Source organism: Fusarium flagelliforme (genome assembly GCF_020744385.1).
Source record: "Fusarium flagelliforme strain FIESC 12 MPI-CAGE-AA-0113 chromosome Unknown B0J16scaffold_8, whole genome shotgun sequence".
NCBI lineage: Eukaryota > Fungi > Ascomycota > Sordariomycetes > Hypocreales > Nectriaceae > Fusarium > Fusarium flagelliforme.
The window spans coordinates 1656520-1683504 of record NW_025763510.1 but is presented as its reverse complement, the minus strand read 5'-3'; the positions used below and the strand labels follow the sequence as shown (position 1 = coordinate 1683504).

At 49.8% G+C, this 26985-nt stretch overlaps 9 protein-coding genes across 9 annotated transcripts; 6 read left to right on the top strand and 3 right to left on the bottom strand.

Moving 5' to 3' along the window:
* The first annotated feature begins 273 nt into the window (after positions 1-273).
* B0J16DRAFT_195069 (glycoside hydrolase superfamily) lies at positions 274-3188 on the top strand. The gene is made up of 7 exons (XM_046122866.1): positions 274-599; positions 673-797; positions 853-952; positions 1002-1114; positions 1169-1860; positions 1910-2245; positions 2299-3188. Exons 1-7 carry the CDS (start codon positions 512-514, stop codon positions 2966-2968), a joined length of 2124 nt encoding a protein of 707 aa, XP_045978004.1. The 5' UTR covers positions 274-511; the 3' UTR covers positions 2969-3188.
* Positions 3189-4784: 1596 nt separating this feature from the next.
* B0J16DRAFT_275390 (P-loop containing nucleoside triphosphate hydrolase protein) lies at positions 4785-6583 on the top strand (the record flags this gene model as incomplete). Its single annotated transcript, XM_046123706.1, has 5 exons — positions 4785-4922; positions 5010-5031; positions 5107-5192; positions 5246-5288; positions 5343-6583. Coding segments are annotated over 5 exons (1530 nt in total), but the record flags the coding sequence as incomplete, so codon positions are not given.
* Positions 6584-7322: 739 nt separating this feature from the next.
* Positions 7323-9272, bottom strand: B0J16DRAFT_350628 (uncharacterized protein). The gene has a single exon (XM_046129075.1). It carries the CDS (start codon positions 9062-9064, stop codon positions 7544-7546), a length of 1521 nt encoding a protein of 506 aa, XP_045978002.1. The 5' UTR covers positions 9065-9272; the 3' UTR covers positions 7323-7543.
* Positions 9273-10332: 1060 nt separating this feature from the next.
* B0J16DRAFT_350626 (uncharacterized protein) lies at positions 10333-13623 on the top strand. The gene has a single exon (XM_046129074.1). It carries the CDS (start codon positions 10435-10437, stop codon positions 13477-13479), a length of 3045 nt encoding a protein of 1014 aa, XP_045978001.1. The 5' UTR covers positions 10333-10434; the 3' UTR covers positions 13480-13623.
* A 539-nt stretch (positions 13624-14162) lies between these two features.
* On the top strand, positions 14163-16151 carry B0J16DRAFT_276240 (uncharacterized protein; the record flags this gene model as incomplete). Its single annotated transcript, XM_046123731.1, has 2 exons — positions 14163-14301; positions 14350-16151. 2 exons carry the CDS (start codon positions 14163-14165, stop codon positions 16149-16151), a joined length of 1941 nt encoding a protein of 646 aa, XP_045978000.1.
* Positions 16152-17291: 1140 nt separating this feature from the next.
* B0J16DRAFT_194981 (thiamine diphosphate-binding protein) lies at positions 17292-20763 on the top strand. Its single transcript, XM_046122864.1, has 2 exons — positions 17292-20153; positions 20204-20763. The coding sequence occupies exons 1-2, from the start codon at positions 17543-17545 to the stop codon at positions 20746-20748; spliced, it is 3156 nt and encodes a 1051-aa protein (XP_045977999.1). The 5' UTR covers positions 17292-17542; the 3' UTR covers positions 20749-20763.
* Positions 20764-21069: 306 nt separating this feature from the next.
* Positions 21070-22642, bottom strand: B0J16DRAFT_350622 (WD40-repeat-containing domain protein). Its single transcript, XM_046129073.1, has one exon. It carries the CDS (start codon positions 22451-22453, stop codon positions 21143-21145), a length of 1311 nt encoding a protein of 436 aa, XP_045977998.1. The 5' UTR covers positions 22454-22642; the 3' UTR covers positions 21070-21142.
* Positions 22643-22755: 113 nt separating this feature from the next.
* B0J16DRAFT_350619 (major facilitator superfamily domain-containing protein) lies at positions 22756-24510 on the bottom strand. The gene is made up of 3 exons (XM_046129072.1): positions 24220-24510; positions 24110-24124; positions 22756-24055 (listed from the first exon to the last, which is right to left on the bottom strand). Exons 1-3 carry the CDS (start codon positions 24439-24441, stop codon positions 22874-22876), a joined length of 1419 nt encoding a protein of 472 aa, XP_045977997.1. The 5' UTR covers positions 24442-24510; the 3' UTR covers positions 22756-22873.
* An 867-nt stretch (positions 24511-25377) lies between these two features.
* On the top strand, positions 25378-26953 carry B0J16DRAFT_350617 (uncharacterized protein). Its single transcript, XM_046129071.1, has one exon. It carries the CDS (start codon positions 25863-25865, stop codon positions 26727-26729), a length of 867 nt encoding a protein of 288 aa, XP_045977996.1. The 5' UTR covers positions 25378-25862; the 3' UTR covers positions 26730-26953.
* Positions 26954-26985: the final 32 nt, after the last annotated feature.

Sequence of the window (26985 nt, the reverse complement as noted above, 5' to 3'; positions counted from 1 at the left end):
GAGAGTGGTTTTTCTTGTGTTGGGCCCGCTCCTGCTCTCACCTCAACCATATGCCGAACTTTTCAAGCACACGAACGGGTAATGCTTTCCTCTTCAAGGACAGCGTGCAGATACGTACCTCAGCCGTTGGGACAAAAAGACAAAAATCCACTCATCTGCGACGTCATCCCAACTTATCGATAAAGCTCTGCGCGCGCGGGCAATCCGAAAGATGCAGTTTAGGCGAGTGAGCTAGATAGGAGGCTGCAAGGTCTCAGATATCGCAATTCTACTTTTGTTGCCACAATTTCTGATTCTTCATCTTACTTACTAGTATTTTTGAGTCCTTGTTCTACCTTATAACTCTTACGCTGCTTTGTCAAGTTCATCCCACTCTCAACTGTGTCTCACTATAAGCTCAACAATTGTCTGGAGCTTTGAAACACCCAATATCAACCTTCCTACCCCGCCCACCTCACCCTCGACATCTCCCTTCTGCAAACGCGTCGTATTCTTTGTTGACGTAGCAAAAATGGCTGCAATTGTCGAGAACTCGTCCAATTCTTTGGACCCTAATCAGTCCAACGGTGCCGCGGGTGACATTCCAAACGATGGTACAGGTGAGTAAACGTTGCATGACCTGACATGTGATGATCTGATGGTCAAGTACGCCATGCTCATGGTCAATTCTAGGCGTTGTCAAGCTCGATCCTTGGCTGGAGCCCTTCAGCGAAGCCTTGAGAAGGCGTTACTCGAAAACCCAAGATTGGATCAAGACCATCAATGACACCGAGGGTGGCCTTGAGAAGTTCAGCAGGGTAAGCTCATAACATCCCTTCGCTCATTTACGTGTTACTTATGTATCATCCACAGGGTGCTGAGAAATTCGGATTTAACGTCGACGCCGACAGCAACATTGTGTACCGCGAATGGGCCCCGAATGCCACAGCGGCGTACCTGATCGGCGACTTTAGTAAGTTTCCAAACTCAATTGCACCCACATGCGCTTACTCCGTAACCAGACAGCTGGGATCGCGGCGCTCACCCTATGAAGAAGAACGATTTTGGTGTCTTTGAGATTACGATTCCTGCTCAAAATGGCCAGGCTGCCATTCCTCACAACTCCAAAGTCAAGGTTCGTCGTGGTTCACACCCAATGCTGATCTACCTTGTCTAATCCATGTACCAGATTTCTCTTGACTTGCCCAGTGGTGAGCATGTTGATCGGCTTCCTGCTTGGATCAAGTATGTGACACAGGACCTGTCCGTATCTCCCGCATACGACGCCCGTTTCTGGAATCCTCCAGCTTCCGAGACCTACAAGTTCAAGAACTCTCGACCTAAGAAACCCGCCAGTGCTCGTGTATATGAAGCACACGTCGGTATTTCGAGTCCCGACCAGCGAGTTGCAACCTACAAGGAGTTCACCCAGAACATGCTCCCTCGTATCAAGAACCTTGGGTACAACGTGATCCAATTGATGGCTGTCATGGAACATGCGTACTATGCCAGTTTTGGATATCAAATCAACAACTTCTTTGCAGCCAGCAGTCGCTATGGAACTCCAGAGGAGCTCAAGGAGCTTATTGACACCGCTCATGGCATGGGTATTACCATGCTTCTCGATGTTGTGCACAGCCACGCTTCAAAGAACGTTCTCGATGGTCTGAACGAGTTCGACGGCACTGACCATCAGTATTTCCATGGTGGTGGCAAGGGTCGACATGAGCAGTGGGACAGCCGACTGTTTAACTATGGCCATCATGAAGTAATGAGGTTCCTGTTGAGCAATTTGCGTTTTTGGATGGACGAGTACCAATTCGACGGGTTCCGGTTTGATGGTGTGACCAGCATGCTTTATGTCCACCACGGCATGGGCACGTAAGTGATTCCACAGTGTACCTTGAAATTCCTTCACTGACTTCAACAGGGGGTTCTCTGGCGGCTACCATGAGTATTTTGGCGCAGATGTTGACGAGGAGGCTGTCGTTTACATGATGCTGGCGAATGAGATGCTGCATCAGCTATATCCTGAGGTCATCACCATTGCTGAAGATGTCTCTGGAATGCCCGCGCTTTGCTTGCCACTGTCACTCGGCGGTGTTGGCTTTGACTACCGTCTTGCCATGGCCATTCCTGATATGTGGATCAAAATTCTGAAGGAAGTCCAGGATGATGAATGGGATATTGGCAACATTTGCCATACTCTGACTAACCGCCGCCATGGCGAAAAGACCATCGCCTATGCTGAGAGTCACGACCAGGCGTAAGTTTCTGCAAGTCCATCTATCAATGCATCAATCGCTAACATCACTATAGTCTAGTTGGAGACAAGACCTTGATGATGCATCTTTGTGATGCCGAGATGTATACCAACATGTCAACATTATCGCCCTTGACTCCCGTCATTGATCGCGGCATGGCACTCCACAAGATGATCCGGTTGGTAACCCATGGACTCGGAGGCGAAGGCTACCTCAACTTTGAGGGTAACGAGTTTGGTCACCCTGAGTGGCTCGATTTCCCTCGAGAGGGCAACAACAACTCGTTTTGGTACGCTCGACGACAGCTTAACCTCACGGATGATCCTCTGCTCCGATACAAGTTCCTCGACCACTTTGACCGCCTAATGAACCAAACCGAAGCCAAGTACGGCTGGCTGGCTGCGCCCCAAGCCTACATCTCACTGAAGCATGAAGGCGACAAGGTCATTGTATTCGAGCGAGCTGGTTTAGTCTTCATCTTCAACTTTCACCCAACCAACAGCTTTAGCGACTACCGTATTGGAATCGACGTTCCAGGAACTTACCGTGTCGTCCTAAACACTGACCACAAAGATGTCGGAGGCCATAACCGCATCGATGAGAACACTCGGTTCTTCACTACACCCATGGAGTGGAACAACAGGAATAACTGGACGCATGTCTACATCCCCGCCCGAACTGCCCTGGTCCTGGCCCTTGAGTCCACGATTTCCCAGCAGTCTTAAATGGTGGAGATGATAAGAGATGGAACGACAAGAGACGGCGAAGCGTCTGGGGATAATACTCAGGCATGGTCCGAGACGAATGAAAGCTGCGTCATATTGAAGCGGGGTAGTGAGCTGCCTCGTTGTTTGCGCTGCGTTGCAGTATTTATAAAATTTTGAGTAATAAAAGTCAATGATGAAGATTTGTTTCACGACTTATTTTGTGATGCTTTTTTTACTGATTCAATCATGAGTAAGGCTGAGAACCAGCAATACAATGCACTTTCCGTAGCCTTGTAATCTAGTGGGGTCATGATGATACTCGGCTTCGGCTCGGGCATTCGGTCATGGCCTATTGGTCATGGCCTGGCCGCCTTAAGCATAAGAGACGAAATAATTTGGTTACCTTATGTTAGCTTAGACTAGCATCTAGGCTACTTTATTTTGGCGCCCTAAGCCTTGAATGATTCTTCTGTTAATACATACTGACGTTGAGCGGAGTCGATGGAGGGGGCGAACAAAACGCATGGGGGGAACAGGAGCTGGGAAGAAAAAAGTTGGAAAAGCGAACAATTGGCAAATCGCAACGCCAAAGATTAACTGGGCCAGCAAGCTTGGGACAACCAATTGCCTCTCACGATTGGTTACTAAAAGGGCCATCTAGGTCTAGTGACCAGATGAGCCAATAGGAGTTAGCCACTGTTACAAGAGGACGGGGATGTAAGATGGGGATCCCTGAATCTACATGCTTGCCCCGGAAAGTGTGTTGAATTGACATCAACTTTTTTAGGTTTTTGGCTTACCATGTATTAGAGCTGTATCCGTACCTATGATCTGATAGATAAAGCGATAACATATGATATTTGAAGTTTGTGAAGGTGGCTCTTCACGATTCATAGACAATCGCGACATCGTGATAATACGATGCATTCTGACGCATTCGATCTGGACATTCATCTACCTTGCCTGTGCCTTGTATGCACTTCTATGGTTCAGAACTTCAGCCAATCTATCTCGAATTTCCACCCCCCAACTGGGTGAGCAGCAAACAGCCAGACCAGATCAGGCCAGTGCTACTTTCCCCGCTCTGTTTAAGAGAGACCAGTCCTTCCAGCCCATTAGGTACTATACCTACGCAAGTCTACCATAAATCATCAAGGCATCAAAAAGATTAATCGCTAAGAGCATAAGAGATGAAATAATTCAGTTACTTTATGCCAGCTTAGACTAGCACTTAGGCTACTTTATTCTGGCATCCTAAGCTTTAGAAATTGGTTTCCTGCTATCCAGCAAGATACCTAAGATCCAAAAAGAATTGCTGGAGAGTTTCGACTTCCTGATCTATTTCGTAGGTAGGCGCCTCTGTGAGATGAATCGGTCCCACGGCCGAGAGCGAGAGATGGGGCATGAAAGCTTTTGATGCCTGTACGCCTAAGGAACCAGGACTCAGTGATGATTGTCAGGCATCTCCCCGCTGTCGCTGCTGGCTGAATGGCTTTGAGCGAATTGTTCCGTTGAGTTCATTCCGGGAAATTGCCGGCATCGCAGCTTCCCCAGTGGAACCAACTGTAATTTCGGGTTAGCGTCTCACGTGACTCTCTGCAAAGCTCTGTTGCCGACAAGTCGTCCTCCCGAGCAAAACGCTCACACCTCCCGTAAAAGTTCTCCTCAGCTTCAACCAACCTCTCTCCACTCCTATCTCTGATCGCTCTTTGTCATCTGGCAAGATGTTCAAGAGGTGAGTAACGATCGCGGAAGCGACAGTCGATATTTTTTCGACGCCATTTCCGTTCCAATTGAAGCCCAATTGAGCTGACCATTGTGTTTTTCCCTCGGCAGCGGCATTTCCTCCTTCGCCCGCGCGGCTCGCCCGGCCGTCCTCCCTCGACGTGCCCTCCGACCTTCCGCTCTCCGACTTCCCATTTCCAGCCGATGGGCGAGCACTACCAGTGTTGGTGCCGGCAAGATTCACCAGGTGAGAACGAACTGCTCCTGATTCCATTCCGGTCGCCCGGGCGAAACCGATTCGCACAAGAATCCGTGCTAACCCGACTGTTTGCAGGTCATCGGTGCCGTCGTCGACGGTTAGTAAACCATCATCAACAGGCCTTGAAACTGCCTGGAATAATACAGCGAGTGCGTTACTGACGATATCACAGTCAAGTTCGATGGCGCTAAGCTCCCTGCCATTCTCAACTCTCTCGAGACTGAGAACAATGGCCAGAAGCTCGTCCTTGAGGTTTCCGTATGTACACATGCAATTACCTCATTTGGCCGACCTGTTCTAACAATTGATAGCAACATCTGGGTGAGAACGTTGTCCGTTGCATTGCCATGGACGGTATGTCATCATCGTTTCGAATTTTCACAGATACACCCTAACACAATTTTGCAGGTACTGAGGGTCTCGTCCGAGGTGCTGCCGCCCAGGACACCGGTGCTCCCATCACCATTCCTGTCGGTAACGCGACTCTTGGTCGTATCATGAACGTCACTGGCGACCCCATTGACGAGCGTGGTCCTATCAAGTCTGACAAGCACCGCCCTATCCACACCGAAGCCCCCGAGTTCGTTGAGCAGTCCACCTCTGCTGAGGTCCTCGTCACTGGTATCAAGGTCGTCGATCTTCTTGCCCCCTACGCCCGTGGTGGAAAGATTGGTCTCTTCGGTGGTGCCGGTGTCGGCAAGACTGTGTTCATTCAGGAGCTTATCAACAACATCGCCAAGGCCCACGGTGGTTACTCCGTCTTCACTGGTGTCGGTGAGCGTACCCGTGAGGGTAACGATCTGTACCACGAAATGCAGGAGACTTCCGTCATCCAGCTTGATGGCGAGTCCAAGGTCGCCCTGGTCTTCGGTCAGATGAACGAGCCCCCTGGAGCCCGTGCCCGTGTCGCCCTCACCGGTTTGACTGTCGCTGAGGAGTTCAGAAGCCAGGGACAGGACGTTCTACTCTTTATTGACAACATCTTCCGCTTCACCCAGGCCGGTTCTGAAGTTTCCGCTCTTCTGGGACGAATTCCCTCTGCCGTCGGTTACCAGCCTACTCTCGCCGTCGATATGGGTGGTATGCAGGAGCGTATTACCACCACTCAGGAGGGTTCAATTACCTCCGTCCAGGCCGTCTACGTCCCTGCTGACGATTTGACTGATCCTGCCCCTGCCACCACCTTCGCCCATTTGGACGCCACCACTGTCTTGTCCCGTGGTATCTCTGAGTTGGGTATTTACCCCGCTGTCGACCCTCTCGACTCCAAGTCCCGTATGTTGGACCCCCGAGTCATTGGTCAGGAGCACTACGACATCGCCACCCGTGTTCAGCAGATCCTCCAGGAGTACAAGTCTCTTCAGGATATCATTGCTATTCTGGGTATGGACGAGTTGTCTGAGGCCGACAAGCTTACTGTCGAGCGTGCCCGTAAGATCCAGCGTTTCCTGAGCCAGCCTTTCACTGTTGCCCAGGTTTTCACTGGTATCGAGGGTAAGCTCGTTGACCTCAAGGAGACCATCAACTCCTTCAAGGCCATTCTCAACGGTGAGGGTGACAGCCTTCCCGAGGGTGCCTTCTACATGGTTGGTGACTTCGCCTCCGCCAAGGCCAAGGGTGAGAAGATTCTTGCTGAGCTTGGTCAGTAAGGGGTTTATGTATTGAAGTTAATGCCGCGGGAGACGGGAGGAGAGAAATAAGGACCTTTGTATAGAGCAGAGGAAACAAGGTCCGGGGAGGTTTCTCATGAGCTCCATCAAGTCTCTTTTGTGAGCTGTGTACCAAGAAATCAACAAAATTCCTCTTGTAGCCATATCAAGCTTTCTTTTTTACTAAGTGATTCTTCTAACATTGTATGAACGTGACAACTACTTTTATCGAATTCGTGACTTTGTTGACCAAGTCGTATTTCCCCTGACATGCGTCGATTCTTATTCTGGGCCTGTTTCCCAAGCCGTGAGGGCAGGAAGGGTGCCAGGAAAACAAGTCACCGAGGATTTACGAAATGATTTATATAGTTTATGCCAGCTTAGACCCGAGTTCAGGCTACTTTATTCTGGCGTCCTAACCCTTAGAAGATAGATAATCTCTATCTAGTAGCCAGCCAGCCTGGACCGTTGATCAATTTCAAAGGTCCGCCTGCTTAAGACATTGTCATCGTCAAGTGGAGTGGGATCTAATTGTCGTCGTTAAATAATCAGTACCACCCGCGTTTTACATGGTGTCGATCGTGCTCATTGTGTATATTGTTATTCTCTTTTCCGCATATGTAAAGATAGATACGTGGTAAAACATAGCAGTGTTGGGTAAACAGTCACCAACCATATTTCAACAAGTCCCACAGCTAAAGTTTAGACAGCCTCTACTCATCCATTTACTTCATAATCTCAACAATATAAAGCGCAGCAAAATTATCAATCAAACTCCAGTGTCAGTATTAAACAACAAAAAGTTCAATGAGGCTACAAGGCCACAGTACCATCGACAAGCAAGAATATCCTACGCTTGACATAGTCACAAGCTAACTTGGATTACACACGAGATTCTCAACGATGGCGTTTCCGACTCAGCATCTGACCGGTCTACAATAGACCCAACAATACAAATTTCTATGTATTAGAGAAAGAAGCGTTTAGATCCCTCCTCCATTTGTCTGTGGCTTTGGCTTTGGTTGAGATATCCTCTTTTCCATCCATGAGCACAAGCCTTTTCTCAGCAGGAAGCCACTCAACACGTCTACCCGTTTCATCAACAAGTGTAACAGCCGCCGTAGGATCTAAACGAAGGTTGCTTGGCGCTCTGGGCGACCAGTTGGGATCTTCAAACAACACCCTTGCGATTTCAAGTTCCCCTTCAACTAGACGCGCCATATGCGGGACGAGCAGGTATTGCTGCCATTCTGGGCCAATAAACTCGCAAAGATCCTGCAAAGAGCGATTCCCAATATTCGCCATCCACCAAACTTCTGTCGGGAGCTTGAGAAAGGCAGCATAGTAGGCGAGGATTATAAGAGCACGAGGGCGCAAGTCGCGTACGAATTGCACAAAATTTCGAGGAACAAACGTGAACCAAGTAATAATCCGCAGCATCATAACAGGACCGAAGCCATCGTGCAAGTTCTGATACAGAGAGCCCAAAAATTGGAGCGTCTCATAGTAGATCTCGACATCAAGATAGTCTGGGTCACCAGGCTCTATAGAGTTGATCATCAGAAGAAGAACAGCAGGGATGTGGTGTGAAGCTTGCTCTATATCAATAGAAGGCCGGTTGAAGAGAGGGTAAAGACCTGAGTCAATAAGCTTCTCGACACCCATCAGGTCGATGACGAGTCCGATACCTCGCCATACAATCATCCAATCTATTATGTAAAGCTTTTTGGCGTCTTCGTCTCGGAAGTTTTGAGACGATAGTGCAGTGAGAAGTAGAGAGTTTGCAAGAAGAGCAGGAAATGTCTCTGGGCGTGCTTGTTCCACTGCCCTGCGATAGCCTTCGAATGAACGAGCACGATATGTGAGTGCGCGGGCAGCATCAGGCTTCAAATCAAGACTTTGCATGTGAAGACTTGCCAGACCGAACAATGAGTCCATGAGAAAGGGGTTATCAAAAGCGACTTGAACCAATTTATTCCTCAAAACATCATTGATGGGATTTAGGGGACCCTCATCAACAGAGAAAGACGTGCACGTCGAGCTGGTGTAGAACCACAGTAGCTTCATATCCATCCTGTCCATAGGGGTAGGGCGAAAGTGTGGCTGTACCGTCAGGGAACCAACCTCCTCAAGGATCTCTTCGCTAATGGATTCGACATCAGGTGAAGAAGCTTTTTGGGGGGCGGGCGATTTTTCTGCAGAGGCGCGAGGTGAATTGTTTGTAGCGCTGCCATTTAATGAGGATGAGGATGTGTTAGAGGTTGCGGGAGTCGTGTATACGCAATCAGCCTTGCGCAGTCTGCAAGACTTACAGACTGGTCGTGCCTCATCACATTTGACCTTGCGAGCTTTACAGTTGCGACATCCAGCACGCGACTTTTTGTGAGGTCGTTTTGAGTGGTAAGGCTTATCAGAATTAGGCGGCGATCCTTCTGGACTGGTTGACTGGCGCTGTTCTGATGATGGTTGAGGGTTGTCCATGGCCGAGATGACGAACAACAGTGAAGCGGGCTTTGAGGCTATGACATAGAGTTCGAGAGAGTTTCTCAACTATTGGATATGGACCGAGTAACAAGCAAGTTAGAGCGCAATTCAAATCAGGTAGGATAGAGGTCAAGGAAGGTACTTGAGTTGTAGTGTTGATGACAGACAAAGTGATAAGCCGTCGCCAAACAGTGGAAACCCCGCGTGTACGTTTCAGCACTAACAAGGCTTAGCAGCAGTCTAATTAAAGCTGCCCGTGAGTGGATGACGACTATAATCGATGATGACAATAACTCTAAAAAGCAAGTCTGGCATGGTCAACTCTGGCAGAATACTACGTTATAGATAAGAGACGCGGATAAACACGTCTCTGACTGGAATGCATCGTATCCACGGGTTGTCTAAATTGATTTTTACATCAAGTCGACATTAGCAGCACTGTAACCATTCTGCCATCGTAACTTAAGTACCTGGTGTCGAAACCGAGCAATTAGTATTCAGCAAGTCTTTCGATCAAGGCCAAGCCTCTCTACTCGTTTGTCCACAAGATGTCGAGGGAATTTCTTATTGACTCGGAGCTGGTTTAGAGGAGGAACGCCAGGCGTAGTCAACGTCCATGGCTGTTTTACGCACACTTCAGCCCGGTTTGTGGAGTCTGGCTCGTGTTATTGAATGACAGGGGTTCGTTACATGGAGGCTACAGATTGGATGTTATCAAGATGTATTTAAGAGTGTATTATGGTGGAGTGGTTGCTGTTATATCAGAATAATTTCAACGATTGACTATCCATTCAGAATCAGGGAAGTCTTGTTTGCGTACTCAGACAGTAGAATCGCATAGGTATGCGTTAGGGCGTTGAAAGAACTGGTCGCTGAAAACACAGGGGACAAAGTAATCTAGTCACTTTATGCGAATCTAGACTAGCACTTATGCTACTTCATTTTGGCAATGTACCCAAGCATTCGAGACGGGATACCTACCCTACACGACTTGGAGAAAGGAAGTATCATGATATATTACGCTGCAGTTTTACAAAAGAAAAGCAATCGAAATAGGAAGTATTTCCGGGAAATCTTCTTATTCCATCATATCGATACATGTATAGTAATTACTGCAATCTCATGTCTATTAAAATGACCGTAGTTGAGAATCGGAGCCGGACTTGGACCGGGATTCGGCCGATTCGATCTTGATAAATCCGTTCCCGTTTTTTTGACGCAACGCTCCCATGGAAACTTTGGGGAAATTTGTTAGTCAGGACAGGGCCTCGCCAACAACCCTGCGACGTTGAAGTTGAACATCCCCTCGACGTTGCCCAAGTCTTCAACTTCATCCTCTCGATCCCGACTGACAAGCACTCGCCCGGATGCAATCGACAGGGCTTCGCGCCCTTCTCCATCCTGCCATCGCCGCTGCCCGATTCCAACCCCGATCTCGAATCCTTTGTCGATCATTCCAAACATCTTCGACCTGGAGAAATGCAGGCGCAGGCGCAGGCGCAAACAATGGCGACAAGCCTCCGAACCAGTCAACAGCTGTAGAGGATGAGGATATACAACCACAAAATGGCACAGAAAACTTGTCAGGTCGTTCGCGAGTTCGAGCATCAAGTTCTTTAAAAAGTAGAATAGCTCGCAAACAGGCCGCTCCCGCACTGCCTCCCGTCAAGCTACCACAAGCCTTCCTCGACGACAATGTTACTTTACATCATGCTTGGAGGAGACCGCAGCTCCCAATTGCTCTTTCTGAAGACGCTAAACAGCCCAAGACGTCGTCAATCTTTGTCGACCCTCAATCCACCGAGAAAAACACCCGAGTAACGGAATCCAACAAGGCACTTGAAGACTACTTCGATACAACATTCAGTGCCTTGGTCGAGAAAATCACAGACCGCGCCAACGAGATCCTCACAATCAAGCCCGAATCCTGCGAAACGGAGGAACTTGTCCACAAGCTGACAAGCCTGACCCGTGTCTATGATATGTTACTCGACTCTGCGTGGCATTTGGCTGATTCGCTTTACCCTGCTCGCCATGCGGAATACACGTATACTTCAACACCATTCTGGTGGTGGCATTACTACAAGGACTTTGACCGACAAACCCAAGAGTTTCGCGACCAGTTCTTGTCGGTTCAGACCAGCCTCGACAGCATTCTTGACTATGACTGGAGACTTGACCACTCTTTATCTCAAGCCATTGCCGACCTCCCCGTTCTCACGTTCTCCTCTGTGCGATCCGCTCTACGTCGCGAACTGACGACACCACCTCCGCCCGATTCGGATTCCAAAAATCTCAAGCGTCAGATAACTGTCCTGTCGATGTCGGGTTACAGTGGACAAGCCATATCAGCAGCAGTTGCGGATCATGTCGCATATTTCAACGACGCCGATTTGATCAAACTCAATGCCCAAGATCTGTCCGTGGTAGTTGGGGATTATCTTGAGCAGGACTGGGCTTACTCGCGAGGTTCGCTATCTCATGTGGGCTTTCGTGCCGCAGAGATGAATGGCAAGCTATACAAGGACCCTGATGTCGTAGCACGACCAGAAGAGGAAGACAATGACCCTGACACTGGCGTGATTAACATTCGTACGGCATCAGGTAGTCTTGAAGACGAACTTTCAAAGATCAAACAGGGTGGCTACGACCCATTTGGGAAATGGGAGAACCTCAAGATCGACAAAGTTCTGAGTCAGATCTTAGAAGCCGCTGAGTTGAAGCAGGGTTCACCCCGAGAAAAGCCCCTTATCATCCATATCCACGACTTCGTGGAATTGAGCATGACTCTCGAGGGTGCAATGCTGATAACACGGCTGAGAAGTCTGGTGGATGTAGCATGGCGGCAAGGCTCCAAGATTGCCATTCTAGGAACATCATCGAGCGAACAACCTTCAGAGGAGTACCAGAGTATGCTTCGAGACATCTCTGCCAGCGACTTTGTGATCTCTCGACATATCCATCCTCAGCGCACTCTGAGGCAACCCAAGCCATCCGGCGGCACACAGACGTTAGAGAACCCCTTTCCCCTACAAGAAACAGATATCTTTGTGGAGAATGTGCAAAACATCAACCGAATGTTGAAGGCATTGGGCAGCCATCAATTTCTTGACTTTTCTGATGCGCACATGAAAATCTTTATGCATGCCACTGACACACGGGCCCAAATGCTTAAGAAATCCATACTTCCTTTACCGGAGGTATACAATATTGCGAGCGCAGCTAAGCGTCACGAAGAAGAGGCAGCTGGCGCTGCTCCGGGAGGTGTATATGAGCGTCTTCTCATGGGTCCCTTACGGCAAAAACCTGGCCAGCGATACCTCGATGAGTCAGAACAAGATGGGAAGTCGGACGGGGAGGATTCACAGAAGAAGACGGAAGATCCACAATCAGGCGGCCGAGCCGCTCTGAAATTAAACGAGTATGAGAAGCGGATATCTTCTGGGCACATCAACCGTCAGAATTTGAGAACAACGTTTGAGGATGTTCACGTGCCTAAGGAAACTATATCCGCGCTCAAGCTGCTTACGACTCTGGCTCTAGTACGACCTGACGCTTTTTCGTACGGAGTGTTGGCCCAAGACAAGATTCCAGGGTGTCTGTTGTATGGACCCCCAGGTACAGGCAAGACGTTGCTTGCAAAGGCCGTTGCTAAAGAGAGTGGCGCAAACATGCTTGAGATCAGCGGTGCTACTATCAATGACAAGTGGGTTGGTGAGAGTGAAAAGCTTATCCGTGCTGTTTTCACACTTGCGAAGAAGATTTCCCCTTGCGTCGTCTTTATCGATGAAGCCGATTCCCTGTTAGCCAACCGTAGCATGCTTGGTGCTCGCGCATCGCATCGCTCTCACATCAATCAGTTTCTCAAGGAATGGGACGGTCTTGAAGAGACAGAAGCCTTTATTATGGTTGCTACAAACCGTCCCTTCGATCTTGACGACGCTGTCCTCCGCCGTCTGCCCCGCCGTCTGCTTGTCGACTTACCCCTGCAGTCCGACCGTACTGCCATTCTGAAGATTCTTCTCAAAGGCGAAACTCTTGATCCTGCCGTATCGCTCGAAGATCTTGCCAAGCGTACTCCCTACTACTCAGGGTCTGACCTCAAGAACGCCTGCGTCGCCGCTGCTATGGCTGCCGTGGAAGAGGAAAACGAGGCCGCCGCGAGACACACCGGCCCTGAACCTTATGAATACCCCAAGAAGCGCACACTGCGCCAGGAGCACTTCGACAAGGCACTGCGCCAAATCCCGGCCAGTATCAGCGAAGACATGCAGTCACTAAAGCAGATCCGCAAATTTGACGAGGAGTACGGGGCTAAGAAGAAGGGTGCTAAGAAGATGATGGGTTTCGGCGTGGGCGCAGAGAAGAAGTTCGCCGATGCTGATGAGGTTCGCATACGTCGCGGTCCATGAGCTTTTACTGGGATTTGGTTTCGTATATGTGCACTTCATGGCGCTGGGGATTGGTTTTTGTATAACATCCATACATACTTACATAGACTTTGCCAGATTTGAGAGCATTTGTAGTGAATGAAAGAGCAAAACTGTTATCTGACGCCTGGGAATAAGTACCTAAATGTTGGAGACTGCAGATACCTAAGATTTCAACCCTTTACCTCTATATAGCTTCCATGTCCAAGTAAAGAACTTGTTATTCATCAGCTCCAGCCCAAGAAACATCAGAACAGAAAGGGGTCCACAGCTACAGGTTGGTATCGGCATAAGCAGAAGCATCCATTGCATGTACAGTGCCAAAATCGAGCAAGCTCCACTTACCAAGGGATGCATTATTAGGCACTAGGGAATCAATCACATGGCTTGAAGTTTATGTATGAAAGACTTGATATTGTATTTCATGGATATTGTAATCTAACCCCATAAAAGCATCGGCATACAATTCTAATTCTCTGTATCTTCCCCCAGGTTAGCTGGATATTGGATGGAGGTGCATTTGCCTTAGGTAATCGGTGAATCAGTGACCGCATGTGGGTCTGATGCCTGGACAAAGCATCTCTTCATTGCCTTGTGTAGAGTGTTCATTCTCATATTCGTCTTAACTATCATAATAATTAATTCTTTGGCGCCGACACATCAATATGGCTATTCCAGTGGGAAGAACCCTCTTCAAGAAGAAGGAGGGTATCCTGACTCTCACGACTGACCATCAGCTGGTCACTTGGACTCCCAATTCTGGAGGGCCTCCCACCGTGACCCTCAGTATCAACAACATCACAAGTAAGTGGAATCTTTCCTAAACGCGTTTCGAGAACTGACACCAATAAGATCTTCAACAAACCCCTGATAATGCAGCAAAGGTGATGCTCAAGATCTTTGAAAAGGTTGGAGATGCCGATCCCGCTACATATCTCTTTCATTTCAATACTGCCGAAGCCAAGGAGGAGGCAAAGGCCGTCAAAGATCTTTTGTCCAGTTTATTAGCCTCATCGCGCGGCGGCGATGTCGCCGTCCCTAAACCTTCCGGCGCCAGCGGCGGTTCCTCAACACCAAACCCAAGCGCTGGAGGCACTGGTAGTGGTTCAGCGTCCATGGCCTTCGCCAGCGCCGTCAATTCACAACAGGCATCGTCCTCGCGCTGGTTCGATGACTCACAGCTCAAGAATGATATTGAGCTACAGCAGTCCCTAATGAGAAACGATACTAGCCTACATCAAACTTACGTTGAAGCAATGCAAACAAAGCCCGAGTCATTATCAGGAGCTGCATTCAATTCACAGTTCTGGTCAACGCGCACAAATCTTCTCCGGGCTCATGCCATTGAGACAAACCAGAAGAAAGGAGCATACAATGTTCTCTCCACAGTCAAACCAAAGACCGTTGACGGTGAGCTAAAACTAAACATCAGCGTAGAACAGGTGCAGATGATTTTCGCACAGCATCCCCTGATCAAGCGTGTTTATAACGAGAATGTCCCAAAATTATCCGAGGCAGAATTCTGGTCACGTTTCTTCCTCAGCAGACTCTCCAAAATGCTACGAGGTGAACGAGTCGTAGAAAACGACCCTACAGATCCTTTATTCGACAAATACGACCCAAGCGAGAATACTGTGGCATTTCAGAGCAAGATCATGGCCCAGCAGGTGCCACATATCATCGACATAGAGGCCAACGAGGAGAATCAAGGAGGCTTCAGAAGTGGTAATGCAAAGGATGTTGAGATGCGTCCTAGGGGGGATATACCCATTGTCAAGACACTTAACAGTCTCAGTGAGAAGATCATGGCTAACGTGGCGCCATCCGATGTCAACACGGACGATCCTGATGGCGGTTACAATGCTTATGTCCAATTGGCACTGCGCGATCTCAAGGGTGATGCGCAAGAGCATCGTATCATGCTCAATGTGAAGGAGCAGAACAAGTTCTTCTCCAAACACGACTCAGCACCCTCTAAGCAGGCTGCTGTCTTCGAAAAACAAGTACCCAGTGATGTACTCTTCGATATCTTGGGAGATCTCGAGACACTAGAGAGTGATGGAGCTGGCGGTATCAACATTCAAACAGCGATGGGATTCGATGAACAGAGCGAAAGCGACGACGACGCACCCAAAAGATCGCATGTTGGCTCACGTTCTGCTCTTCAGGCCGCTGACAAGGATATTATGAAGGGCGTACGCCAGCAACGTGCCCAGCAATATGGTCATGATACAGACACTGCTGAGCCCATGGGTCTACCTGCTGAAATCTCCCGCAAGTGCAGCCTCACTCATGCTACCACTATTGAGTTCTTGCACCAATTCTGGAATGCGTTCCTTTCAGGCGATCCAGATCGTGCTGGGGAACTACAATATTTAGCCGAATCCTTGGGTCGCTCTCTTACACGAATCAATGCTGTTGCGGAGGAAGCGGATAAGGAACGAGAAGAAATCGTTCGCAGCCGTAAGAAAGAAATTCGTGATCATTTCGAGCGCACGGGGAAGAAGATTCGATGGAGATCTGAGAATGTAGGAGGTGGAAAGACTGCTGTGATTGCCTTGATGCAGCCGACAATGAATGCGTTGGAGAAGGCCCAGGCCGATTACTCGAGAGCTCTGGCAGCCGAAGGTATTCAGATATCGACCGAGGCATGAATGTTGCAAGACTAAGTGGTCACATTTGTCAGTACTAGTATATATTCGGTGCAGTGTTTTGGCCTTGAAGGCTGTATAGCATAGCAGTATCCGTATTCGAGATGGACTCACGAATGTTTGATGCTTGGTACGTACGTCAGAAATACGTACTGACACAGCTCAGCTCAGCTCAGCCCAGACATCTACCCCAACTGCCATGCCCCTGTGGCTGGTGAAAAATGGATATCAATTCAACAGCCCCTGTCCACCTCCAAACACTACCCAAAACGTGAAATGCATGTTATGTCTGTTGCATTACAGTTACAGTTACAGGGTCAGAGCCAGGACTTGGTCTAATATACATACGGTACTGTATGTACATGTGGCGTCGGCTATTGACCCTGTTTCAACCACGTAAAACTTGACGATAGTTACTCCGCAATTTCAGTCTTTTCCCGTTTGCCCCCCGCGGGAATGGATACGATCCATGAATAACTGACACCTAGCAGAGTAGACCGTGCGAAGACCATCTTCCCCTTTCTACGATCGATGTCTTTTGTGTGTGTCGAATCCACAAATGCACCACCCACCATCATGATAACGACAACTGAGGTTATCACCGCCAGAACTGTTTGAACACTCATAGTCAACATCTCGAGATTGTGGGGAACGCAAGTAGCAGTCCGGCTCACTCAACGGGGTGTATAAGTGTTTCCGGGGAATCAATTCCTCCACGGTCAAGCATTACGGTGATCCTCGGTAAACAACCCTCAAGTCTCCGAACAAGAAGTCAGAAACCCCAAAGCCCCAAAAATAAATGCGACGTGCCCCAATGGCAGTTGGCAGAAAAGCCCACGATGACCTCCAAAACAGTGTGTCATGTGGGTTTCCGGACAATCAAGACCGGTCACCTTTCACCTTGGAATACTAGCTTTAAACGTCCCTACAGTGGCTTAGATGCACAGTGTCTCGCACGGAGTTTTATCGGTGACCGTAGCGCTACGGGTGTCCCTGACCAATGAAAGCCCTGATCCCTGGCGGCCAGAACCGGGTTTGCCGGGGCGTCATAGCATTTTTGACCTGCAGCAGGACATCAAAGGCCAGCCAGCCAGGCAATAGGGAAGCCCGCAGTCCAGCCCAGCCCAGCAGTTCCATTACCTAGCGATTTGAGCTCCAGCCAGTCCCAGCGGTACCTAAACAATTTCTTCTTCTTCGTGTTCCTCCCATCCATCCTCCCATCCAATTCCAATTCCTCTCCTCAGTCTCAACTGGGAATTTCCTCCTCAGTCGACTTACTCCGCCTTTCTTTCGTGTTGCGATCAAGTTCGCCGAGGGATGCTTCCCATCCATATCCTCTAGTTTCTCTACCTATCTGTATTTTTCAGTTTCTTCACATACGCAAATCGCCCATCATGTTGAGGAATTCGCTCTGCAGAGCTAGCTCGCAGCTCCTTCGCGGTGCTCGATGCTCTGCTGCCTCTTCTACCGCATCCATCTCGACCGTCTCGGCCCGTACCTCCTCATGGAAGCTCGCTGCCTCCCGTCGCCCTCTGGCTGTTGCTGGTCGTCGCAACTATGCGACCAGCGCGACCTCAGCACCTCCCGATCCTAACGATAACTTCCTCTCTGGAAGCACCGCCAGCTACATCGATGAGATGTATATGCAGTGGAGACAAGATCCTGAGAGCGTCCATGTTTCTTGGCAGATCTACTTCAAGAACATGGAGGGCGGCGAGATGCCCATTTCTCAGGCCTTCCAACCTCCCCCTAACCTGGTTCCTGCCATGACCGGCGGCGTCCCTCGTCTGTCTGGCAACCTGGCCATGGAGGATGGTTCTGATGTTACCAACCATCTCAAGGTCCAGCTTCTCGTCCGCGCTTACCAGTCTCGTGGCCACCATACTGCCAAGATTGACCCTCTCGGTATCCGAGGTACCAATGACGCAAAGGGTTTCGCCAACATTAAGCCTAAGGAATTGACTCTCGAGCACTACGGATTCACTGAGAAGGATATGGACACCGAGTACACTCTCGGTCCCGGTATTTTGCCCCGCTTCAAGCGTGATGGCCGTGAGAAGATGACTCTTCGTGAGATTGTTGATGCTTGTGAGAGAATCTACTGTGGTTCTTTCGGCGTTGAGTTCATTCACATCCCTGATCGTGACAAGTGCGACTGGCTTCGTGAGCGCCTCGAGGTTCCTAACCCTTTCAAGTATTCCGTCGATGAGAAGCGCCGTGTTCTTGACCGTCTTATCTGGAGTTCCAGCTTTGAGTCTTTCCTGGCCACCAAGTACCCCAACGACAAGCGATTCGGTCTCGAGGGTTGTGAAACCCTTGTCCCCGGTATGAAGGCTCTTATTGATCGCAGTGTTGACTACGGTGTCAAGGATATCGTTATCGGTATGCCCCACCGTGGTCGCCTCAACGTTCTCTCCAACGTCGTTCGAAAGCCCAACGAGTCTATCTTCAGCGAGTTCGCCGGTACAGCTGGTGGTGAGGATGAGGGTTCTGGTGACGTCAAGTACCATCTTGGTATGAACTTTGAGCGTCCTACACCTTCTGGCAAGCGTGTTCAGCTTTCTCTGGTCGCCAACCCTTCGCATCTTGAGGCTGAGGACCCCGTCGTCCTGGGCAAGACTCGTGCTATCCAGCACTACAACAACGATGAGAAGACTCACCGTACTGCCATGAGTGTTCTCCTCCATGGTGATGCTGCCTTCGCTGCTCAGGGTATTGTCTACGAGTGTCTCGGCTTCCACTCTCTCCCCGCTTTCTCCACCGGAGGTACCATTCACCTGGTTGTCAACAACCAGATTGGTTTCACCACCGATCCTCGTTTCGCTCGATCCACCGCCTACTGTACCGATATCGCCAAGGCCATTGACGCCCCTGTCTTCCACGTTAACGCCGATGATGTCGAGGCCGTCAACTTCGTCTGCCAGCTTGCTGCCGACTGGCGTGCCGAGTTCCAGCACGATGTTGTCATTGATCTCAACTGTTACCGAAAGTACGGTCACAACGAGACCGACCAGCCTTCTTTCACTCAGCCTCTCATGTACAAGCGCATCAACGCCAAGGACCCTCAAATTGACATCTACGTCAACAAGCTTATCGAAGAGGGCTCCTTCTCCAAGGAAGATGTTGAAGAACACAAGCAGTGGGTGTGGGGCATGCTCGAAGAGAGCTTCACCAAGTCCAAGGAGTACACCCCCACCTCCAAGGAATGGACTACCTCTGCCTGGAACGGCTTCAAGTCCCCCAAGGAGCTGGCCACCGAGGTTCTTGCCACCAATGAGACCAATGTCAAGAGCACTACTCTCGAGCACATTGGTAACGCCATTGGCAGCGTTCCCGAAAACTTCCACGTTCACCGTAACCTGAAGCGTATCCTAACCAACCGAACCAAGTCTGTTGTCGAGGGTAAGAACATCGACTTCCCTACCGCTGAGGCTCTGGCTTTTGGCTCTCTCGTGACTGAGGGATACCACGTCCGCGTCTCCGGTCAGGATGTTGAGCGTGGTACCTTCTCTCAGCGCCACGCTGTCTTCCACGACCAGGAGACTGAGGACACTTACACTCCCCTCCAGCACCTGAGTCAGGATCAGGGCAAGTTCGTCATCTCCAACTCTTCTTTGAGTGAGTTCGGTGCACTTGGCTTCGAGTACGGTTACTCCCTGTCTTCTCCTCATGCTCTGGTCATGTGGGAGGCTCAGTTTGGTGACTTCGCCAATAACGCCCAGTGTATCATCGACCAGTTCATCGCCTCTGGTGAGGTTAAGTGGATGCAGCGAACAGGCCTTGTTATGTCTCTGCCCCACGGTTACGATGGTCAGGGTCCTGAGCACTCTTCCGGACGTCTCGAGCGATACCTCCAGCTCAGCAACGAGGACCCTCGGGAGTTCCCTACTGGCGAGAAGCTTGTCCGTCAACACCAGGACTGCAACATGCAGATTGCCTACTTCACTTCTCCCGCCAACCTGTTCCACGCTCTCCGCCGACAGATGCACCGCCAATACCGCAAGCGTAAGTGATTCCTGCTACTTTTGACTATGTTGATACTAATTTACTTTTAGCTCTCATCATCTTCTTCTCCAAGTCTCTCCTCCGCCACCCTCTTGCTCGCAGCGACATCGAGGCTTTCACTGGCGAGAATGCCGGATTCCAGTGGATCATCCCCGACCCTGCGCATGAGACTGGTGTTATCAAGTCTCCTGACCAGATTGAGCGTGTTATTCTCTGCACTGGTCAGGTGTGGGCCGCCCTCGAAAAGTACCGATCTGAGAACAACATCGACAATGTCGCTTTCACTCGCATTGAGCAACTGAACCCCTTCCCTTGGCAACAACTCAAGGAGAACCTCGACATGTACCCTAACGCCAAGACCATCGTCTGGTGCCAGGAGGAGCCTCTCAACGCCGGTGCCTGGAGCTTCACCCAGCCCCGTATCGAGACTCTGCTCAACAACACTGAGCACCACACCCGCAAGCACGTCATGTACGCTGGCCGAAACCCCAGTGCCTCTGTCGCCACTGGTCTCAAGCACGTCCACACCAAGGAGGAGAAGGAACTCCTCGAGATGGCTTTCACTGTCAAGCAAGACAAGCTTAAGGGCGAGTAAGCGGGCTATTAGTTGATGAATAAGATTTATTAGGGGACGCAACATGGATGGGATAGTAAGGTAATTGCACAGCCACTAAGCGTTTGGGAGGGAAGAAGTCTAAGAGAAGCCACTGGATTTGGGGAGCAACTAGGCTTCTCATGTAAACCACTTTGTATCATACCCCTCCTAGACAAAGGACACTTTTGCCTTGCATTGGCATGGGCTTGGGAACGACATAGCATGATTTTTTATTGTTTAAAGGTTTACACTGCTCATTGGTTCTCTTGATTGTAGATGACAATATAACATAGATATTGAGTCTTGATACGATGACATTAATCCTTGACAGTATGAAACTGAGATTTTGATTATTGCTACAACAGTACTATTGCTATTTATTTGGAATGCAATGCTACCTTGGCGCATCAACCTCGACTTGCCACGGCCGCACAATCCCGTCGTCGCCCGTTGTGACAAGCATCTCTTCCTCTCCTCTTCGTTCCGAGCCGGCATCATATCTCCGGCACCACGTAATGTGATTGATCTCGTAGGGTCCGTGAGCTCCGGGTTGAGTAGTGACAACTCTCCATGTAGCATGCTTGCTCTCCTCAGTATTGCCCATACTATGGTCTTGGTCACCTGTATCTTGCTCAGCATCCTCAGCGTACAGGACAACGATTCCATCACTGCCAGTGCTTGCTACCATCCCTGTCTGCCCACTCCAAGCCACGGAGTAGATATCGCGGGTATGTACTTTGGGCAAGACAGCTGTGCATGTCCAATCCTCTCGGAGAGATCTTCGCATCGTGTTGGGGATGCCGCCCAGAGCTCCCGCTGTACCTCCTGTAGAGGTTTCTTCTGCTTCATCATCCTGTTTCAATGTCCACACACGGATGGTGTTATCAGCCGAGAAGGTGAGGAGTCGTGGGAAGAGACCTCCCTCACGTGGTCGTGGCTCCCATTGCAATCCCCAGACAGTACCTTCGTGACCCTCGAGGACGGCAACGCAAACCCATTCGGCGTCGCCATCTTCGCGCCAGATGCGCACCGTGTTATCATAGCTTGCGCTGGCAAGAACATCAGACGAGTAGCTGCGGCGGGCATTGCGTCCAGGGACATCAGGACACCAAGCGACGGCCTTGACATCGCCTTCATGTTCATTCAGTACGGCAATGGTTTCCCACTCATCGTCCTCCTCGGATGCGCCGATATCTTCCCATATCCAGACTGACTTGTCGCGCGAGCACGTAGCTAGGTAAGAACCTGAAGGATTGAAAGCGCAAGACTTAATTTCCGAGTCGTGGCCTTCAAGAACAAGCGTAAACTCCCACTCTTTATTAGCGGCATCGCCGTCGTCGTCGCTGTCATCGCTGTTCTTCTTGCGCAGAGTCTGTTGCGTCACCTCTACTTCCAGCCCGCTTTCCTCCTGTTCTTGACCCTCCCATCGCCATATTCCAGCTGTAGAGTCAAAACTACCAGTAACAAGACATAAATTGCCGGGTCGTAGATGAGGCTTCCATGCGACGGAACGGACGGAGCGGTTGTGGCCGCCGGTGAGGACGCTGTGAGCGGAGGCAGTCGAGAGAGAATACACAGTAACCGCCTTTGCATGCGCCGTTGCAATTAAAGGGAGTGTCGGATGAGGAACTGAGGCCCAGGCGCGCTCATGAAGGTCGGGCTTGAAGGGCGCGAGGGCTGTGATGCGGGCCGAAGTCGGCGCCATGATGGATGGATAGAGTCGTGAGGACGGACAGGCAATGAATGATAGAGCGATTCGTGATGATTGGGCCGAGGATGCGCTGGATTAAACTTTCTAATTGGCAGGCCAAGCTCTTTGTAGCAGGCGCTGTGGTGATGCGACAGTAGAATTAAGAATAGGGTGGTTGTTTCCCCTCCTTCAGTCAAAAGTTCAGAATGGGGTTGAGTTGATAAGATAGCGCAAGAACCCCTCCATCCCCATCTAAGTGAGTGACGTACAGAGAGGGGCATGGGCGTGCCTCAATCTTGACTTTTAGCATAAGAGACAAAAGAATTTGGTCACTTTATGTCACCTTAGACTGGCACTTACACTATTTTATTATAGTACTCTAAGCTTTGGAGGATAATTCTTCTGTTACCTAGGTACCTATTATCTAACAATAACCTATCTGCTCATACTCTTCACTTTATCCTTCATACAAGACCAAGCTTCTTTGACATCTCCTCCCGGCTTCAGTTTCAACTCCCTGGCCCTCTCCAAGCCACCCTTCTTGAACCCTCCTGGTAACAAAAGCCAAACCATGGTGATTGCCCCCAGAAGTCCAACTATTATAGGCTGCAAAACTTGCACACCAGTATGTTGAGCGATAGCTCCAACCGCAAATGGCCCAACAGCAGCGCCTCCTCCCCCGACTGCAGCTGCAAATCCAATAGCACTCACATGATAGTCAGCAGGCAGAAGCTTGGTTGCTGCGACCATTGAGGCAGGAAACAAAGGGCCGAGGAAGAACCCTAGGAGCATGACAAAGATGATAGATGCAATGAAGTTGGGTACGAGCCAATACAGCAGTTCTAGCCCAATCGAGAGCATGAGATATACCATGATGGCCGTCTTTTCACCAATTCTCTCTGTGAAAAACCCCAGAACAACTCTACCCAGAGTCAAGCCGAGCCAGAACAACGTGACTGTCAGGCCTGCAAGGAAAGGCTTCGCATGCCGTACCCGAAGCATAAAGGTGACGATCCAGCCCCCAAGACTGACTTCAGCTGCCACATATCCCAGAAGGAAGACGGCGACTATCCAAGTGATTGGTTTCTTGATGGCCATGCGAGTTGTTGCACGGTCTTTGCCCTGCTCGAAACGTACTCTTCGTCGGTATTCTTGGCCGGTTGCGCCCCAGAATGCAGCAGTTCCAACCATGAACTCGAGCACAACAAGGCCTGCCATGATATAAAAGAAAGTGTACCAGTCAAGATTACCCTCAGTCACCATAGCAGAAGCTACCAGCGGACCAATAGTACCACCAAGACCATACGCGCCGTGCAGAAACCCCAAGAGCTCGTTGGCGCGCTGCATGTTGCCAATCCAGGCGTTGTAGCTACTGTCCTGTATACCGTTGCCGAACCCTGTGAAAAGCATGACACAGGGCAGTGCTGGGAATGGAGGATGAAGTGCCACTGGAACATAAGCGACGAGACGACAGAGAGGCCCAAGGATGGCAACTCCCCGTTGACCCAGGGTGTAGTGTATCCAGTTGTTGGTGAGTGCAGCAAGGACGTAGCCCGCAACAGGTACGAGGAACATGGTTGAGACAGTGGTATAGTTGATGCCGTAATACGTTTCGATCTGGTGAAACAGTTAGATGTATAGACTTGTCTGCCATTATCAAATTTGGCGTACATATGGTAGAAGAGCCTGTAGACAGGTGGTTAGTCAATGAAGCCAGTGAAGCCAGTGAAGCCAGTGAAGCCAGTGAAGCCAGTGAAGCAAGATCTGTGATTTTAACCTACGCCTAAAGAGGCATCATTCATGCCCATTATGAGAAACGAGAGGTTGGTCGCATAAAAGCGATATGAGTTGATTCGGGTACTATTCCAACGTTCGAGCTCGTTAATCGAATCTGCACTGTCGGTGTTATCGGGCTGCTGTATGGCCTCGACAGCGTCTGGCTTCTCTTTTGACTTTTCGACATCTTGCCCGTTGACTCTTAGATCAGTAGATATCGAGTTCATGAGATCAGGCTTGGCGTAGAGTTTTGATTGTGATGAGAATTTGAGTAATGGTTATCATGGTAGTAAAAGCACTACCTATATAAAGAGCAGAACGGGTAAATTTCTCGCTAGAAAATTGCATGCCTGCATATCCTCTACATACTAGACTAGCGGGTACAGTAGTAATGACTGGGATTTGAAATGGTTCAATATTTGGTAGATTTATCGATCAATACTATGGAATGTCGGCTAACGGGACGACAATCCGTGAATGGCTCTTTCGATCCAATTTCGGGATGCTATCAGCACTGAGCAAGTCAAGTACTAAGCCTCTCGTTAGGGTGTCAGAAGAATTGGCCGCCGTAAGCATAAGAGATGAAATAATTTAGTCACCTTATGCTGGCTTAGTCTAGCATTTAGGCTACTTTATTTCTGTAGCCTAAGCCTTAGAGGAGAATTCTTCTGGCACACATCTCCAGCTGCCTCTTCCTCCCTGATGGTCAATAAACGGGCCAGGAGGCTAAGCTTAATTTACTATGTACTTAGTATAAATACAGGGCAATGATTGGCTCCTAAGTCTGGGGTTTATAAACTGCCCCGGATCGTCCGCCAAGAATTAGGTACCTAGGTACTAACTGTAACACCTAAATTGGTACGTACATTATCCATAACTTTAGTAGGTACCTAAACATCAAACAAACCTAGGACAAAGCAAATATTGTAGGTACTGAGAATAAGTTGGCACTTTTTTGGCCGTTTTCGAGAAAGAATCTCGGGGATTTCCTCTTATCTTCTAACAAGGCAGGTTGCATTAAAAGTGCAGTACAGTACAGTACAGTAACTGTAACTGTAACCTAGAAATGAGGCTGTGCAACAGCTGTTGCTTCGCCACAAGCACGGGCAAGCACGCGGGGTCTTCTCAGTGCACAGTACGATACAACGTCATCGGGCGTTTCCGAGCTACTATACCTACTGGAGGCGGCTTAGAGGACCGTACCGTACCACGTAGGGAACGCCCAACGGGAATTTGCTGGTGAGCCTCGTGGTCTGTTCTATGTGGTCTCAAAAACCTGTCGTCATCCTTTCTCTGCCCTGTGTGAGATATCGAGATACATTAGTACCAAGGCAGCTTACACGACCTCAACAATATCATTTATATCACCAACATCTATCATCCCTTTCTTCATTCCGCCAAGATAACCCTTTTTTTTGCTGCGCCACTATATCACTTCGGCTTTCGTATCTGAGCTGCAGGGTCTGCCTTATTGCTGCTACCAACCTAGTATCCATAAGGCTGACGTTCACCCTCTTATAGCTAAATACGCTACCACTTCTTCTCTTCTTTTCTCTCTTTGTTCAGCCACTCACCCCCCAACGTCTATCGTCCATTTCCCCTCGCCTCCAACTCAGTACAACACACACGCATAGCGTCACTGTACACAATGTCAAAAGACTACTACGAGTACGAAGAGTACTCTCGCCGTCGCCGTGATTTCTCCCCGGATAACTACTCTGGCGGCACCCCAAACTCTCAACAGCAGGGCCCTCCGCCTCCTGGCGCTCCTCCATATGCCTCAACATCTCGTCTCGATGACCCCTACTACGGCGGTGCACCTCCTCCCCAGCGGGAGCGCATGACTCTTGAGCCTCCCGAGCACCAGAACCGCCCACGCTCTGTTCCGCCCAACACCGCCATGGTCCGGCGCAGTCGGTCTCGCTCTCGTGCTCCTTCTGACGATGAAGATTACGACGATAGACGTAGCTCACGCAACCGTTCCCCGAGTCCCATCACCCGCGCTCGTAACGTGGTTGATGAGAACTTCTCTCACTCTGCATCTGGCATTGGCGCTGGCCTGCTGGGTGCCGTGGTCGGCGGTCTAGTGGCTCGCGAAGCCACCGAGGCTGCGACACGCCGTAAGCACAAAACACGCGGCTATGAGGATGATAACGAGGACCGCACTCGCCTTGTCTCTACTATTCTCGGCGCTGTGGCCGGCGGTCTTGGGGCTAATGCCCTTGCCAATCGTGTAGAGGATTCGAGGGAGCGTGATCGACGTCGTCAACTCGATTGGGAGCGTGAGCGCAGCTACGTGCGGGAAGAAGAGATGCCTCGGTACGAGCGACGGAGGTCCGGTGAAAGGGAAAGAGATAGGGAAGACAGTCGTCAGGATCGTGAGCGCTACGACCGGAGCAGAGCGCTTGCGCAAAAAGATGATGATGATTATGACTTTGTGTATGACGATCCGCGATACGAAGAAAGGGAACCTCGGCAACGCAGAAGTGAAGACGGCTATCGGTATCGCCAATAGTAGCTACGCTTCTGATGACCCTGCTCTTGCTTGAGATTTCTCATGATCTACCGTTTTTGTCTTGCGATTGACAGTTTTAAAACATGGGTCGGAGAAGGCATGTGATGGGTAATGACATCTATGACTGGAAGAAACTTAATGAGGAATGAATTGGCGAACTTTGGATATATAATCAAAAACATTCATAATATCAGCTGTATCACTTTTGAATGCACCGCTTTGCCTGATGGTACCACAATTGATCGTACAAGCTACC